At 33.0% G+C, this 13447-nt stretch overlaps 1 protein-coding gene across 2 annotated transcripts; it reads right to left on the reverse strand.

Moving 5' to 3' along the window:
* Nucleotides 1-476: 476 nt before the first annotated feature.
* On the reverse strand, nt 477-13240 carry LOC142627572 (protein BONZAI 3-like). Of its 2 annotated transcripts, XM_075801447.1 has the most exons (17): nt 12983-13240; nt 12627-12819; nt 9687-9734; nt 8277-8425; nt 8109-8157; nt 7125-7181; nt 5453-5632; nt 5221-5355; nt 5044-5105; nt 4825-4921; nt 4615-4729; nt 4407-4483; nt 3637-3774; nt 2756-2920; nt 2454-2567; nt 2224-2320; nt 477-1619 (listed from the first exon to the last, which is right to left on the reverse strand). In XM_075801447.1, exons 2-17 carry the CDS (start codon nt 12792-12794, stop codon nt 1501-1503), a joined length of 1770 nt encoding a protein of 589 aa, XP_075657562.1. In that variant the 5' UTR covers nt 12795-12819; nt 12983-13240; the 3' UTR covers nt 477-1500. The 2 variants fall into 2 exon arrangements, with proteins under 2 accessions (XP_075657562.1, XP_075657561.1); XM_075801446.1 differs by having other exon boundaries at nt 12627-13240.
* Nucleotides 13241-13447: the final 207 nt, after the last annotated feature.

Genomic DNA, 13447 nt, shown 5'->3' on the forward strand with positions numbered 1-13447 from the left:
ATTTATTTTTATTTCTCTGCTTTCGTTTCGTTCCTAGTTTAGAAGTAATTGCATGTTAAGATAGTGGAGATATAGAAATTAGAGTTACAAATGTGTGCGTAGCCCTCCATTGTGTATGCATCTTGAAGCATTGTGTAGTGTGTACACTGCTCTAGTCCCTACCTAAGCATATGCCTCAGACTCAGAGAAACCCTGAATTCCTGCTTTCTTTCATTGGTTTTCTTTAAAGAAAAGTGATTCACATGTGGTGCTTGTCAAGGTGATGTCTGAGCAACTTTAAAATTGAAAATTTCCAATTAGGGTTTTATAAATGAAGCCCTAAAATTAGGACACCCACCTCTAAGTGATTGATCTTTGAGCTTGTGGTTTATGTATTTAATCCTATATATGTGTGTGTGTGAGAATTTTACATGCTTAGAAGGGAACCAACTTAGTTGGACCTTGTTAGAAAATGACTAAGCAGTACAAGTGGAGGCCAGTCCTTTAAGTTAGGTGTGCATAGTTGCTTAACACATTCCCAAGTTCGTATTCTAACTTCAAAAGACTTAAAGTTTGGTGATTTAACCTCTACATAGGCATCAAAAGAACGGTTCTTAGACCCAACTCAAGTGACGACTGATGACTAGCTCCCATCTTTGCTTAGACTTTGCCCAAACCATGATCCAGTGACATATTATCATATTTATGTGTAAGAGTATTCACATCAGGCAACACTCAAGAGAGTCATCCCATGGTAGACATTGTGGAATTCACAAAATATTTGAAATCATTCAAAAAAGAATCCTTTACATTCTTTGTAATATAAAAATTGAAGCATTTCTAAAAACATAATAATACAATGTAACGAGGCTCTTTTTGGAGGAATGTCACTATTCAACGCTCACACAACACAAATAGTGAAATACTTCAACCGCAGTATATTATTCCTTTTGTTAACAGCTTCTCAATTAGATATTGATTTAATCTAAAAATGTTTGTACTCCACACAATGTAGTGACATTCGATAAAGATAAGTGGACCTAGATCCTTATTTAGGGCCAAAAATTGCTACACCAAAAATTATCGCCAGATCACATACATGTGAACCCACAACGTGACAACAACACCTTCCTTACAGATGGGCGCTACAAATCCTTGTGAGAGTCCTACTCCATGGAACTAGCATGTAGACCAAAAGACACTTTCTCCTTGCAAAACTAACTTCTTTTTCATTGCTTTGTTTACTTAAAATATAGGTTGAACTTGAAAAAAGTTTAAATTCTACCTATACAAGATAAAGATTTTTTTTTTTGGGTTAAAAAATCTGTACATTTTCTTTTAGGATGATATAAAGAAATTCTTTCAGGAAATTCAACCTGTTAGTGGTTCAGACCTAAAAAATTTGTTAATAGATAGCTCCTCTCAGGTAAGTTAACTTGTGATTGGTTCAGACCTAAATTTTTTCAGTTGATATGAGCAGAACAGCATATTTATAAATCTTGTGTACTTGGTAAATGTTAGTCAAGCAGAAGTTGAGGCTGCATGGAGAGGGCTTGGCTTGATATCTCTACTCCGCATGTATGTCAAAAACTGTCCAGGTAGCTCTTCCAATAGAGCCTGAACCACAGAAATTTGCCCACCTGTACAGACCATAGCTAATTTGTTAGATGAAACACAATGAAGAAGCTCAGGCCAAAGAAAGTACAAGAAGTTGAAAAAATAAGGATATAATCAATTCCAATTGATAAAACAGATAATAGACTCAAACAGATGATAAAAAAGTCAAGAGGGAAGATCATAGAAATGGTTTCAAGGTTGTAAGGGAGCCAAGCAGTTTTAGAATTTGTAGGGCTTGGTCAAGCTTGGTCCGGTCAGGCTCAGCAAATCAGCTTGTTGAGCACACATTCACACTAGATTAAAACCATGATCTCATTTTCTACCTATAACGTGTCTAATGTGTACAGACAATCTAGCCAAAAACAGTGGATCAAAACAACAGTGGCAACGGCAATCCATGCAACGTTTTTGTTAAACACAGTTTCAAAGTTCACACACACCCTTTTGTCCTCTCATCACTCCACCCATCAATAGTTATCTGACTGGCAGAACTAATCAAATGTTCATTCCATTTTTTCTAGAATAATTATCTAACCGGGATAGTTGTGAATGCAGAATTACAGTTAGTGGATTCTTTTAGATGAAACCACAAAAATTTTGTACAGACAAGTGCCACTATGTACTCACTATGCACTTCTCGCATTGGAACAAACTGCACGATGTCACGTGTAGCCACACGACCCGTAGAGCTCTCTAACCGTCTTCCATTGTCAGCATCAAGAACCTACCCAAAAATTAAGATACATTACAGTCATTCAAGAGAAAATTCTAAAAGCTAAAATTCCACCATTTTTACTGGATAATTAAAATAAAGTGTAAAAAGGTATAAAAGACATCAAATTAGGAAAACATTATACCTCCATTTCTCTAAAATCCGCACCTCCCACTCCGACAATAAGGATAGATAGAGGCAAATCGGATGCCCTGACCAGAGCGTCTTTTGTTTCTTGCAGGTCTGTAATGACTCCATCCTAGAAAGATGACAATTTTTTTTGAATGATTAATTGAAGAATTGATTTAAAGAGACATCAAATAAAGACAAAATTCTCTTTAGGAGAGCTTTGTGTATAAATCCTATGTACATAAAGTGTCTCACCTACTTCAATAAAAGTAGTAATATATCACAAACAAAATAAATTTAATTCGACATTCTCTTTACCGTAATAATAAGCAAGACAAAGTATTTGTTACTGTTGTACAAGATGGACTGGCCAGCAATTTGTGCAGCTGTGTTAATCACTGGGCCAAATAAAGTGGGTCCTGCCAGGGCAACATTATGTAGAGCCCTTGCATAAGCAGCCATGATGCCTTCAACTCCTTCAACCTATTAATAAATAAAATAATTTGATTAACTTACAAAGAAAGAAACTGGATGTTACATAAGAGTATGAAATGCAGTGTTCAAAAAAAGATGAACAAACTTATACTCAATAGTTATTAACTTACAAAGAATAATATGAATCCTATGGTACCATTTACTTGTAATCATTTACAACAGACATCTAATCTTATGATACAAAACATATAATGTTCCAAATTTTATTAGGTGAGATAACTCAATCTATTTAATTTGCACCGTTCTCATGGACTTCTTTTTAAGGGCATCTGAGACTTTGTCAAACCTTTTGATGATAAAATTAATGTATTTGGGGATTTTGAATGTATTTTAGTTTTTTGTAAATAGGGTTTAGAACTTTTCGTGTTTGGTTGAAAATGTTTGTGATTTAGAGGTAATAGAAGAAGGTAAAACATCAATGGTGACAGAGCCAGGTTTCAGATGCTATTCAACAGAATTATAAATAAATAAAAAACTATATTTGACAAAAAGAAAGGAAATATGAGATAATAACAGTAGGAATAAGAAGACATGAATAAGCATAGATTTCACTTTAATAATAATTAAGGGGTTTCCAATAAAAATTGCAAGAGGATTACAGAGAAAGAGAAAGAGCTGTGTGAAAACAGCTAGGCAATATGCCAGCCAGATCAGATTCTTCAAAGATTAAGCAAACAAAGCATTACAAAGTTAGCTCCTCTCACCTCAAAGGCACCTGTACTTCCGTTCAAGTTAAAACAATGTGATGTGGTACCATCAATTGTTCTTCCTCCAAAGCCCCAAGCAGGAAAGCGCCTATTGGAATCATAAAACTGAATGACCTCCCCAACCTCCATTATAGCCTGCAAATTTTCTTAATTAAGTATAAAATGACTTCATCAATCAATGAAGATTTATTTTAAGTATATGCAAACCGAAGAACCCTAACAAAAATTTCAAAACAAAGAAACTTTTTTTACACAATCCACAATCTCAGACATGTTCCACGTATGGGTTTTTTCTTTTTTATTTAAAATTTCTCTAACATGTTCTGCGTTTAGTTGAGAGTAAAAGAACCTGCAACCTTGATATGAAAAACAAGATGCTTGATCATATTGAGTCATGACAGACAAGATAGCAAAAGATAGCTGCTTGATCATATAGACATTGCTATCGACGAATTCAATGTAAATGTTATTTTTTCTTTCCCAGGTTGTTTTTGTGCGCCTCTTTTTGGACCAATTCAATGTAAAAGCTATTTTTTCTTATTCTACAAGCAATTTCTAGGTTATTTTGTGTCTTTTCTTCTTCTTTTGGCGTGTGTGTTACAAAAATACAACTCACGAACCCATACAGGATTTAAATTGAGGGGGGGGGGGGGAAGGGGGAAGGATCTGTTGTATCTAATGTTTAGGAAAAAAAACACACACACACACATCAGTGCTAAAGAAAAGCAACTACCCTATTGGGAGCACCAGAGGATGCACAGTCTTACCCGTTGATAAGAATTCAACCGGCCAGAAGGATCAATGTAGTGTAAAGAATCTGGATTCCGAGAATTTCCATTTGAGGCTAAAGAAAGAGATATTGAATATTCAAAGCATAAATCAGTCATCAGCCAAAACATTTTGAACTAGGAAAAAAAGAACCCAAAAAATAAAATAAAAAACTATATAACTCCCCTAGAATGTGATATATTTTACCTGTAAAGTCAACAGCAACCATAAAGTTAAGCTCAAATCCACTGGAAATGTAATCCAGAAAACTGTACTGTTGCTTTTCACAAAATTGATCCACAAACAGCTGTCCCTTCAAAACCTATATTGATGAATTAATAAGCAATGTAAAAATTTAAACATAAAGATTAACATGAAGTATTTTTTAAAAAAATAACTGCAAGTATGAATAAGTACCTTCTCATGACCATGATGAGGAGATGGTAAGGTGAGATTTGCACCACTTCTTTCTATATGAAGTTTTTCCAGGTCTGCCATAGACTTCTGGAGCTTACTGATGAGGTGAATTTTAAAATAAATACCTTCCTTTAGTACTAGAGACTAAATCATGAAAACTGAAAAGTGAAAATAAACAAAAACTAAAACTAATCCAGACAACAATAAATTTTAGCTTACCCAATAAGCACATGATTGCCACTGCTATTGAAATCAAAGCACTCGATAATTAATGGGTTATCCTGTAGCAAGTGAAATTGCATATGCCATGTGAGTCTTCATTAATTATCAAAATTACAAAACATCCTATAACCATAATCTAATAGGAAACCAAGAATCAAAAATCGACAAGCATACCTTACTTCCAAACTGCTGTATGCTCAGGCATAGGGGTTTCCAAATTGGATTCAAGTTGTCCTTCACCACTTCAGTTTTGCATATTGGAACAGAGCCTCCACTCTCAACAATTCTAGATATTCTTAAGAAAGGATCCTAAAATAAATGAAGAAACTTAAGAAACAAACACAATCAAGAATATGTATGCTTAAGGAACATGAAATTTTAAGGTATCCGCTTTGTGAATACATACACTTTTAGAGAATAGGTCCTTGTTATCCAAGTGGGAACAATGGACTACCATCTCAACACAACTCCTAGAAGAAACTGTTTCCTCTGCATGGATAGTGAGTGCCCCTAAGTTCCTCAAGCTCATATGCCCATTTTTGTTATTGAGATTTAGGGTTAAACTCCGAGTTTGTTTAGCCACTATCTGCCATGAAAATAGAAAGAGAGAAAATGGAGGAAAAACAAACACCAAAGTTTAGCACATGTTGACCAAATCATTCTAAAAGAATTTAAGCCACTAGTTACATTTGAAACATAATTTTTTGGGGAAATTACACTTTGCCCACATGTAGTTTGCCCAAAAAATACTTTACCTATCTATGGTTTAAAAATTGGCACTTTACCCACCTAAGGTTAGCTCTGTTTGTTCCTCTTACCCACCTCAATTAAAAATCAAGATAAATTTGTATTTTTATTACCCTTTTATGTCTCTCTCCTCTCAAAACATAAAAAACTTATCAAGGGAAAAGAAGATCTAAAAGCTAGGTTTTGTAAAAATTAAAACCTAACTTTTACATCTTTTCATGTGTCAACTTTTAGATTTCTATTTTAACAAATTAAAAATTGAATTGAACAATTTTTGGAAAAGAGTGTACTCGTCAACACTGGATGTTGAGCCATCAGTTTATGTTCCCATTGAAAGACACCATCAAAAATATCACACAATCTTTCATCAGAATCTGCATTCCCAAAGCCCAAGAGCTCAATGTCTTCAGAAAATTGCTGACCACCATCCCCTCCAAATAGTCTTGACTGAGTGGACAATTCCTTCTGATGTCTAAATTCGTCCAATGACTGCTGACAACCAGCTTCTTGTCCTTGTCAGTGTGACTGTGAGTTGGTAACATGTAGAGCTAAGGAGCTACTTCCAATTTTACATCTCTCAAAGGTCAATACTCTAATGCACTTTGAATTGAAAAATTTTATACCAAGTGCTACTGTTTCATTCTTTGCAGCCTTGAGTGCCTTCTCTATCTTTCACTCCCCTTATTTTTCCCAGCTTAATAAATTAAATAAAAGTCGTATTTCTAATTTTATATCACTATTAATACAATAAAATACGCTCTCCCTCTCCAAAACTTTTTTTTAGTACTACGTAAAATTAAGTAATACAATACATTTTTGTTAAAATAGAAGATTTAAAAGTTGATATATGAAAAAAATATGTAAAAGTTAGATTTTAATTTTTACCAAACCTAGCTTCTAGATCTCAGTTTCCCTTGATTTTTTAGTTTTTTATGTTTTTAGATGAGAGAGACATAAAAGGGTAACAAAAATACAAATTTACCTCTGTTTTTAACTGAGGTGAGTAACAGGAGACAAACGGAGCTAATTTCTAGTGGGTAAAGTGCCAATATTTAAACCACAGCTAGGCAAAGTGTTTTTCGGGCAAACCATAGGTGGACAAAGTGTAATTTCCCCTAATTTTTAACTGCATCAGTGGTAATCTAAACTATGATGCTCAAAATCTTAAAATAACATTATATTGAAGTGGCTCTCACAATTGTCTTTCTACCATTGAAATTTCTAAGAATAAAATACTAAAAATTAACGCAAATTTTTACTCAAATTGCACCAGCATGATATATATGCTTTATATAATTTCAATGAGCCCAACTGAACCCAAGGCGATATACCTCAGATAGAACACAAGTAGCCTCTCCAAGAAATTCTTGATCATTCAATTTTAGCGTCTGCAAGGCAACGGAAATAAAATTTTAAAATAAAGACTTCATCATCAACTAAATTTGTTAGATTATTCTAGATGAAATGATAACAAATCAAAAATATAATCCTTATAAGTTACCTTCTTTGCTCACATCTGAATATGGTTTAAATTGTCACAATATTTCAAAAGTATCAATTAATTCATAATTGATATGGTTAACCAATCAAATTTGGTTTTTTGTCAAAAAAATTTGCATTCCATGATTTGTGCAGTTACCAAAATTACACCCATGGAGTAAAAGATTATTAAGAAAATTATAAACATCACCAATATTACATGGAGGGCTTTAGAGTTTAAACTAAATTTCCCTTTACTTTCATTTCTTGTTTGTTATATAACTTCTTTCCTATATCATGGCCAAATTGACAGAAGCAACAAATCCAGTTTAATTGTTTTTGAAAGAGCTAAATGCAACACACTGAAAAAAAAAAAAAAAAAAGTTTCATAATAATTTCCAGCAAGTGATTTCCCATACAATTACACCATGCACAGTCACATGTATAGCTACTATCAAAATAATTTTTTCCTGAGATTATCTGAGACATATCACACAATTGACATCAAACATTTGTTTATAATTGTTCACTAATTACTTTTGTTTCCACTTGAATGTTTTTGACCATGTATTGACAAATTTAGTGCTTAGTATACCTGCAATTTATAGTGTGATCTAATCAAATCAATACACATTTCACATATTACAAATGTTGATAAGAGTTTTATCTTGCGAAGTGCAATAGTCAGAACTTAAAGATTGGCAGAAATGCAACAAGAACACTGAGCATGTACAATTTTTTGTGTATAATTTATTAACAGTGCAAATAATTGAACATAACCTACAAAACATGAATTAAATTAATAAATACTTAAAAGAGCTAAAACTTATATATACCTTCACAGGTACATTATGATATTTTGAATCCACATCATATACATGAAATCTGGCGCCAAGAAAAATAAAGGCAAACACAAGCCATCCAGTCAAATTAGAAAATCACTTATAGTAAAATAGGATTTATCTACACAAAGATAAGCACTTAAAGAAATTTGTAACGCTTACACCAATGGCTGCACAATCTCAAACTGGAATGCAACTGGAACTTTTTCTATCCATGCAGGATTCAAACTATCCAATACAACCTCAGTGCGACCTAACTCCTCTAGTTTTCCATCTCTTTTCTTTGCATACACCACAGCCATTGGATCACTCTGAATGAAATAAAGTATATTTTAGCAAAAAGCATAGTAAGACAAGCCTGATCACGACTTGCATGCACATCATACAAGCACATAAACAAACTACTGTGGATTGACAAATTCAAGACCCTTAAATATATGAGAATCTTTATCAGAAACAGCCAACATAACAGTTCTGCTTGCTACATATCCAAGATTATACAAAGAAGTGCATCTCTGACATAAACACTACTTATGGCACATGTAATTTTGACATACCCCAGGTAGGAACCAAGGACTACAAGTCATACCCATAGCACAACTCACCCATTTTTACAGGGTTTGAGAGAGGTGATTGGTAGGCAGCCTTATCCCCATTTTTTTGGAGAGGTCAATTCCCTGACTCAAACCCATGAATGCTAGTAAGTTTACATCTATTATTTAGTGATAGGTAGCTGTACCCAGCACTATACTCCCACCCTAGCAATAGGCTGATGATTTGTTTTAAAGCATTTTGCATGTGTTATTTACTAAGCTTGCATATCCTTACTAGCTTAGTTGGTTGGTAAACTAAAATTATGAAAGAGAAAATTTCTCACTTTAGTAGGTGAGTTGTTGTCCTTGACAATCAAAAGATGTAACAAGTTTAGCTTGAAACAAGTATGTAATATGTCTTTCTTTTGCTTTTAGGTAATAGGTTATTATTGCTTGTCTTGCTTTGTTTTAGAATGTAGTGTGTAATTTTAGTCTTTCATGTATACTATATAAGTCTTGGCATTGATTGTAGGAGTATGAAAATGCAAGTGAAATAATAAGCAAGAGTAGAAGTGAAGAGTGATGCGGTGTGTGTAGCAAAGGATATGTACTGTTTTAATTATCAATAAAACTCCTCTTTCATTGAGAACTCCATTGTGTATTTTGCTTGAGTGTGGTGAGACTTATTATGAAGTACTTGATAAGATACTTGCTTCCTAAGTGCAAAATTTATTATTCTGACAAATCTTCCCCAACAAGAAATCTCATTTAGATAATAACTTCCCACACTGTCACATATTAGAAATTTGAAGGGAAGATGAAAACAAATAAACTCAAATTTCATACTATAAAACAAAAGGAGGTTGGATAGCGTTTGGATGATATTTTCATTGGCATATTTCTGTTTAAAAATAAGCTAGAATTTTAAGCTAAAACAAATAGAGCCATAGTAAATTACCAAAATATTAGCAAATTGGAAAATTATAGTATACCCTTAAAAAACTCACTATCAAATGTGGTTTTGTATAGAGAGGAATACCTTTGAAGTGATGTCACGGTCAAGCAAATTAGATGCAGATAGAGATAACTGCAGCATAAAATTGAAACACAAGAATGCATGAATACATAATGAGAAACCAAAAATAGGCAAACCACATAGAATAATATGAAAAGTCATGAAAAAACAAAAGAGCCATTAATGTAGATTGAATAACAATTCCAATGGTAATGTACACAAGACTAATGTCCTATCTTGAGTTAAATTATATAAGACAGTATTACTGCTTCAGAGCTTTATAAAACGCCACCCATATATAGTGAAAGGGTGAACCAACAAACTCCACAATACCCATATGTTAGAGATGAAAAAAAGGTAGGACAACTCATTCTTTTCAAAAATAGAGGCACTTCAATTACTTAAACCTAAATTAAGATAAAATTTCTTTTGATTGATAAGTTACACATGCACCCAATAGGTCCTAAACCGACAACCTCATCCTCTATCCCATTCTTATGAAAGAAGGAAATGTCATTTGAGCCAAAACTCATTCGACTAAAATGAGATTAATATTTTTACTCTTGTATGTTAAAATGCAAAATAGTTGCTTCACAGAGCTTCTTCAGTGTCCAAGTTTACTAATATTTCATCAATATAGCTTGATTAGCAATTTGCACAACATCAAATTTATGAAGTTAGTTACTTTTTGAAGTAGATAATTAATGGACCATCACAAATCGCTTTTAGGTTTCATGACTTGGCTAGCAATTTCGACATGATAATTATATATACAAGGAAAATTCCAAACTGTTGACCCCAATAGGACTTGCAACAAAGTACACATCGATAAGAAAAATCAAATAAAAGCATCTAGTGGTCCTGAATATAAGCAAATGAATATAGATATAAATTTTTCTATACCACAATAAACAGATTTTTTGAATCAATGGTTTTGTCTGATGTTCCATTGTTAAATTGGAACTAACAAATGAGAATCTTGCTAATGTTCCCCTTGGGGGAGCATTATGCAGTACAACTTTTAGGAGGAGGTCAGGTGGGCTCATTGATGTGGACCTTGGTGGCAATAAAACTACTAACCATACAAAGCATGCAGACGCCTACAGTTTCAAAAAAACTAACATGCATAGAGAAAAGGTTCCTTGCTGTGAAGCATTGGAACTTGGTGGAAGCCCTAACTACACGATCTATTCTCAAATTCTGAGAAATTTTTCATTGGCCAAACAGTGCGCTACATATTGATCACCATATGAAGAACAGAATACAATGAACTAAGGGAAATGAAACTTTTAACACCATTGAAATAGTACAAATCTCCTCCACTATGCATTGATAATTAATTTATCAAATATGTCTTTGTAGACAAAACAGTCAAATGAATACAAAAAACTGTCATTTTGTTTTAAGTCCAACAGCAGAGATTCCAAAAATCTTTTAAGATGAAGTTAAATCCTTGGATTTATTTAAGCGCAACAACTATAGCAACAAAAGTAGCATCACTAATGAACTTTTCGTGAACAATAAATATTTTACTTATAATGAAGATTAACCATATTTATGTTATTATTGTTCTCACTAGTATTGTTTTCAAAGTAACATCAATTGTAATAATCAGGTAACATATATATATATATATATATATATATATATATATATATATATATATATATATATATAAAATTCATGAATCAAATAATTCTTGTGATATATATATATATATATATATATATATATATAATTCATGAATCAAATAATTCTTGTCATGAAATCAGAGACCAAGATCTAAAGCTAGAATCCACTGTAGTTTCTCCCAAAGAATTGTCACACCCTTTATGTATGAGACTTCATCCTAAGTAATCCCCAGGATGCATCTTTCACGACATGCCAAAGCAATGTCTCATGCTCTGATTCACTGTGGAATTAACCATTATTCAAGATACTTGTATCCAAAGTTCTACCTGTGTGCCTTGTTTTATTCATTGTATTTCCTCGCTTATTTTTAAATGAAGTTATTTACTTATCAAAAAAATAAAAAAGACAATTGTATCAAAAGTATAGACTGTATAGTATATCAAAATTGCAGTCTACCTACAATTTGTAGGAAATTAAAAACCATCTCAAGCCCTGTAATTTTTTTTTTCGGCATCCAAAGTCCAAGCTATAATAGCAATTCCCATAAAAAACAATTGTAACATCATACTATAATAATTGGTCCCATTGGTTTCTTTTTCTTAAAAAACAAGTAAAATTGTTAGCTTCACGTCCAGAACATTTTCTCAACAACCAAATAGAACAATAAGGAATCTTAAAAATAATTATAATAAGCCATATATGTAAAATATGTACTTGAAAAAGAGGAATAGATAATGCCCAAATCAACAAAGCAATAGATTCATATATATATATATATATATATATATATATATATATATATATATATATATATATAAAAGCAGTACCAGCAAGCACTAATACAGTAAACATTAAAATCGACAAAGTTACAAACATAAGGCACACTAAAATATTTATAAAAAAAAAATATAAAGATAGACTCCACTCGTTAAATTTATAGTAGAGTCCATCTGAATGTGAGAAGAGAAGCACTATTTTACTATACTCCGGACTACCTAAATATTTTCCGGAAAACACAATCCGTACGCATACAGACAGTATCACCATTAGCACTACAGTGAACATTAAAATTGACACAGTTTACATGTAAAACAAAACAAAAAGACCCAAAATTTTTGAATGACTATAGGAATTGACTGAATTGGACTGACTTTCGACCCAAAGTGGGATACAGAATAAAGATTAACACAACCCGTACACATACAAAATATGGTTGTGTGTGTGTGTTTATGTAATGAGATTTTCAGTTATACATATAAAAGCATAACGAAATATTGAAAAAGTTTCTGACATTTTCTTTTTTTTTTGTACTTCGTATTTGACATATATTACCTCGATTTGAGTGAAGAGAGGCTGAATACCACGAGACCTGAAGAAGAACTCAACGGCGTCGTTGTGTCCGCCATTGTTGTTGTTGGTGGCGGCAAAACTATTGGGCCTCTGTTGGGTCCCACCCACTGCTTGCTTGCCTCCCTCCACATCGGAAAAGCAGTTCCCCATTCTCTCTTTCTTTCTTTCTTTCTCTCTGAAACGGATTGAAAGAAATCTTATTACGCGTTTGGATGTAACAGACAGACGTAACAGATACAACGTGTTTTGATGAAGTTTCTCCGACCCAGATTGTAAGTTGTGGATTATTATGTAATCTCGATATATATATATAGACACAGAGTATAGGGAAGACGAACTGTCTCTCTCTTGTTTTGGTTAGAAACTTTGGAGGGAGTTTCGTTGCAAAAGCCAAAGACTTGACACGGTTGTGAAACTTTGAAGCTTCTTTTGTTGAAAACAACTGGTCTTAACTCAAAGATCCCGAACTATGAAAACACGCAGAGGCGGAGCAGGCTTGGGGCGAGGGGGGCAATTGACCCCCTGACTTTATGAAAAATTCCCCAAACTTAGAGTGCTTGACGCTTTAACCCACCCCTTGGATACGAGAGAGAGAAAAAGCAGGCCTACTCCACTGAAATTAGGGAGGAAAAAAAAAGCTACAGTAAAAAAATATGAAGAAGTGATATATTTATAATATTTTTATAATAAATTATATGTATAAAATGTAATGTTTTAATTTGATCTTATTATTGAAATTAATTTTTTTCTTCATCAATAATAATTTGTAATAACTTATTGTTTAAGATTTGTTAAAAAAATAT

This window comes from Castanea sativa, chromosome 3 (genome assembly GCF_040712315.1).
Source record: "Castanea sativa cultivar Marrone di Chiusa Pesio chromosome 3, ASM4071231v1".
NCBI lineage: Eukaryota > Viridiplantae > Streptophyta > Magnoliopsida > Fagales > Fagaceae > Castanea > Castanea sativa.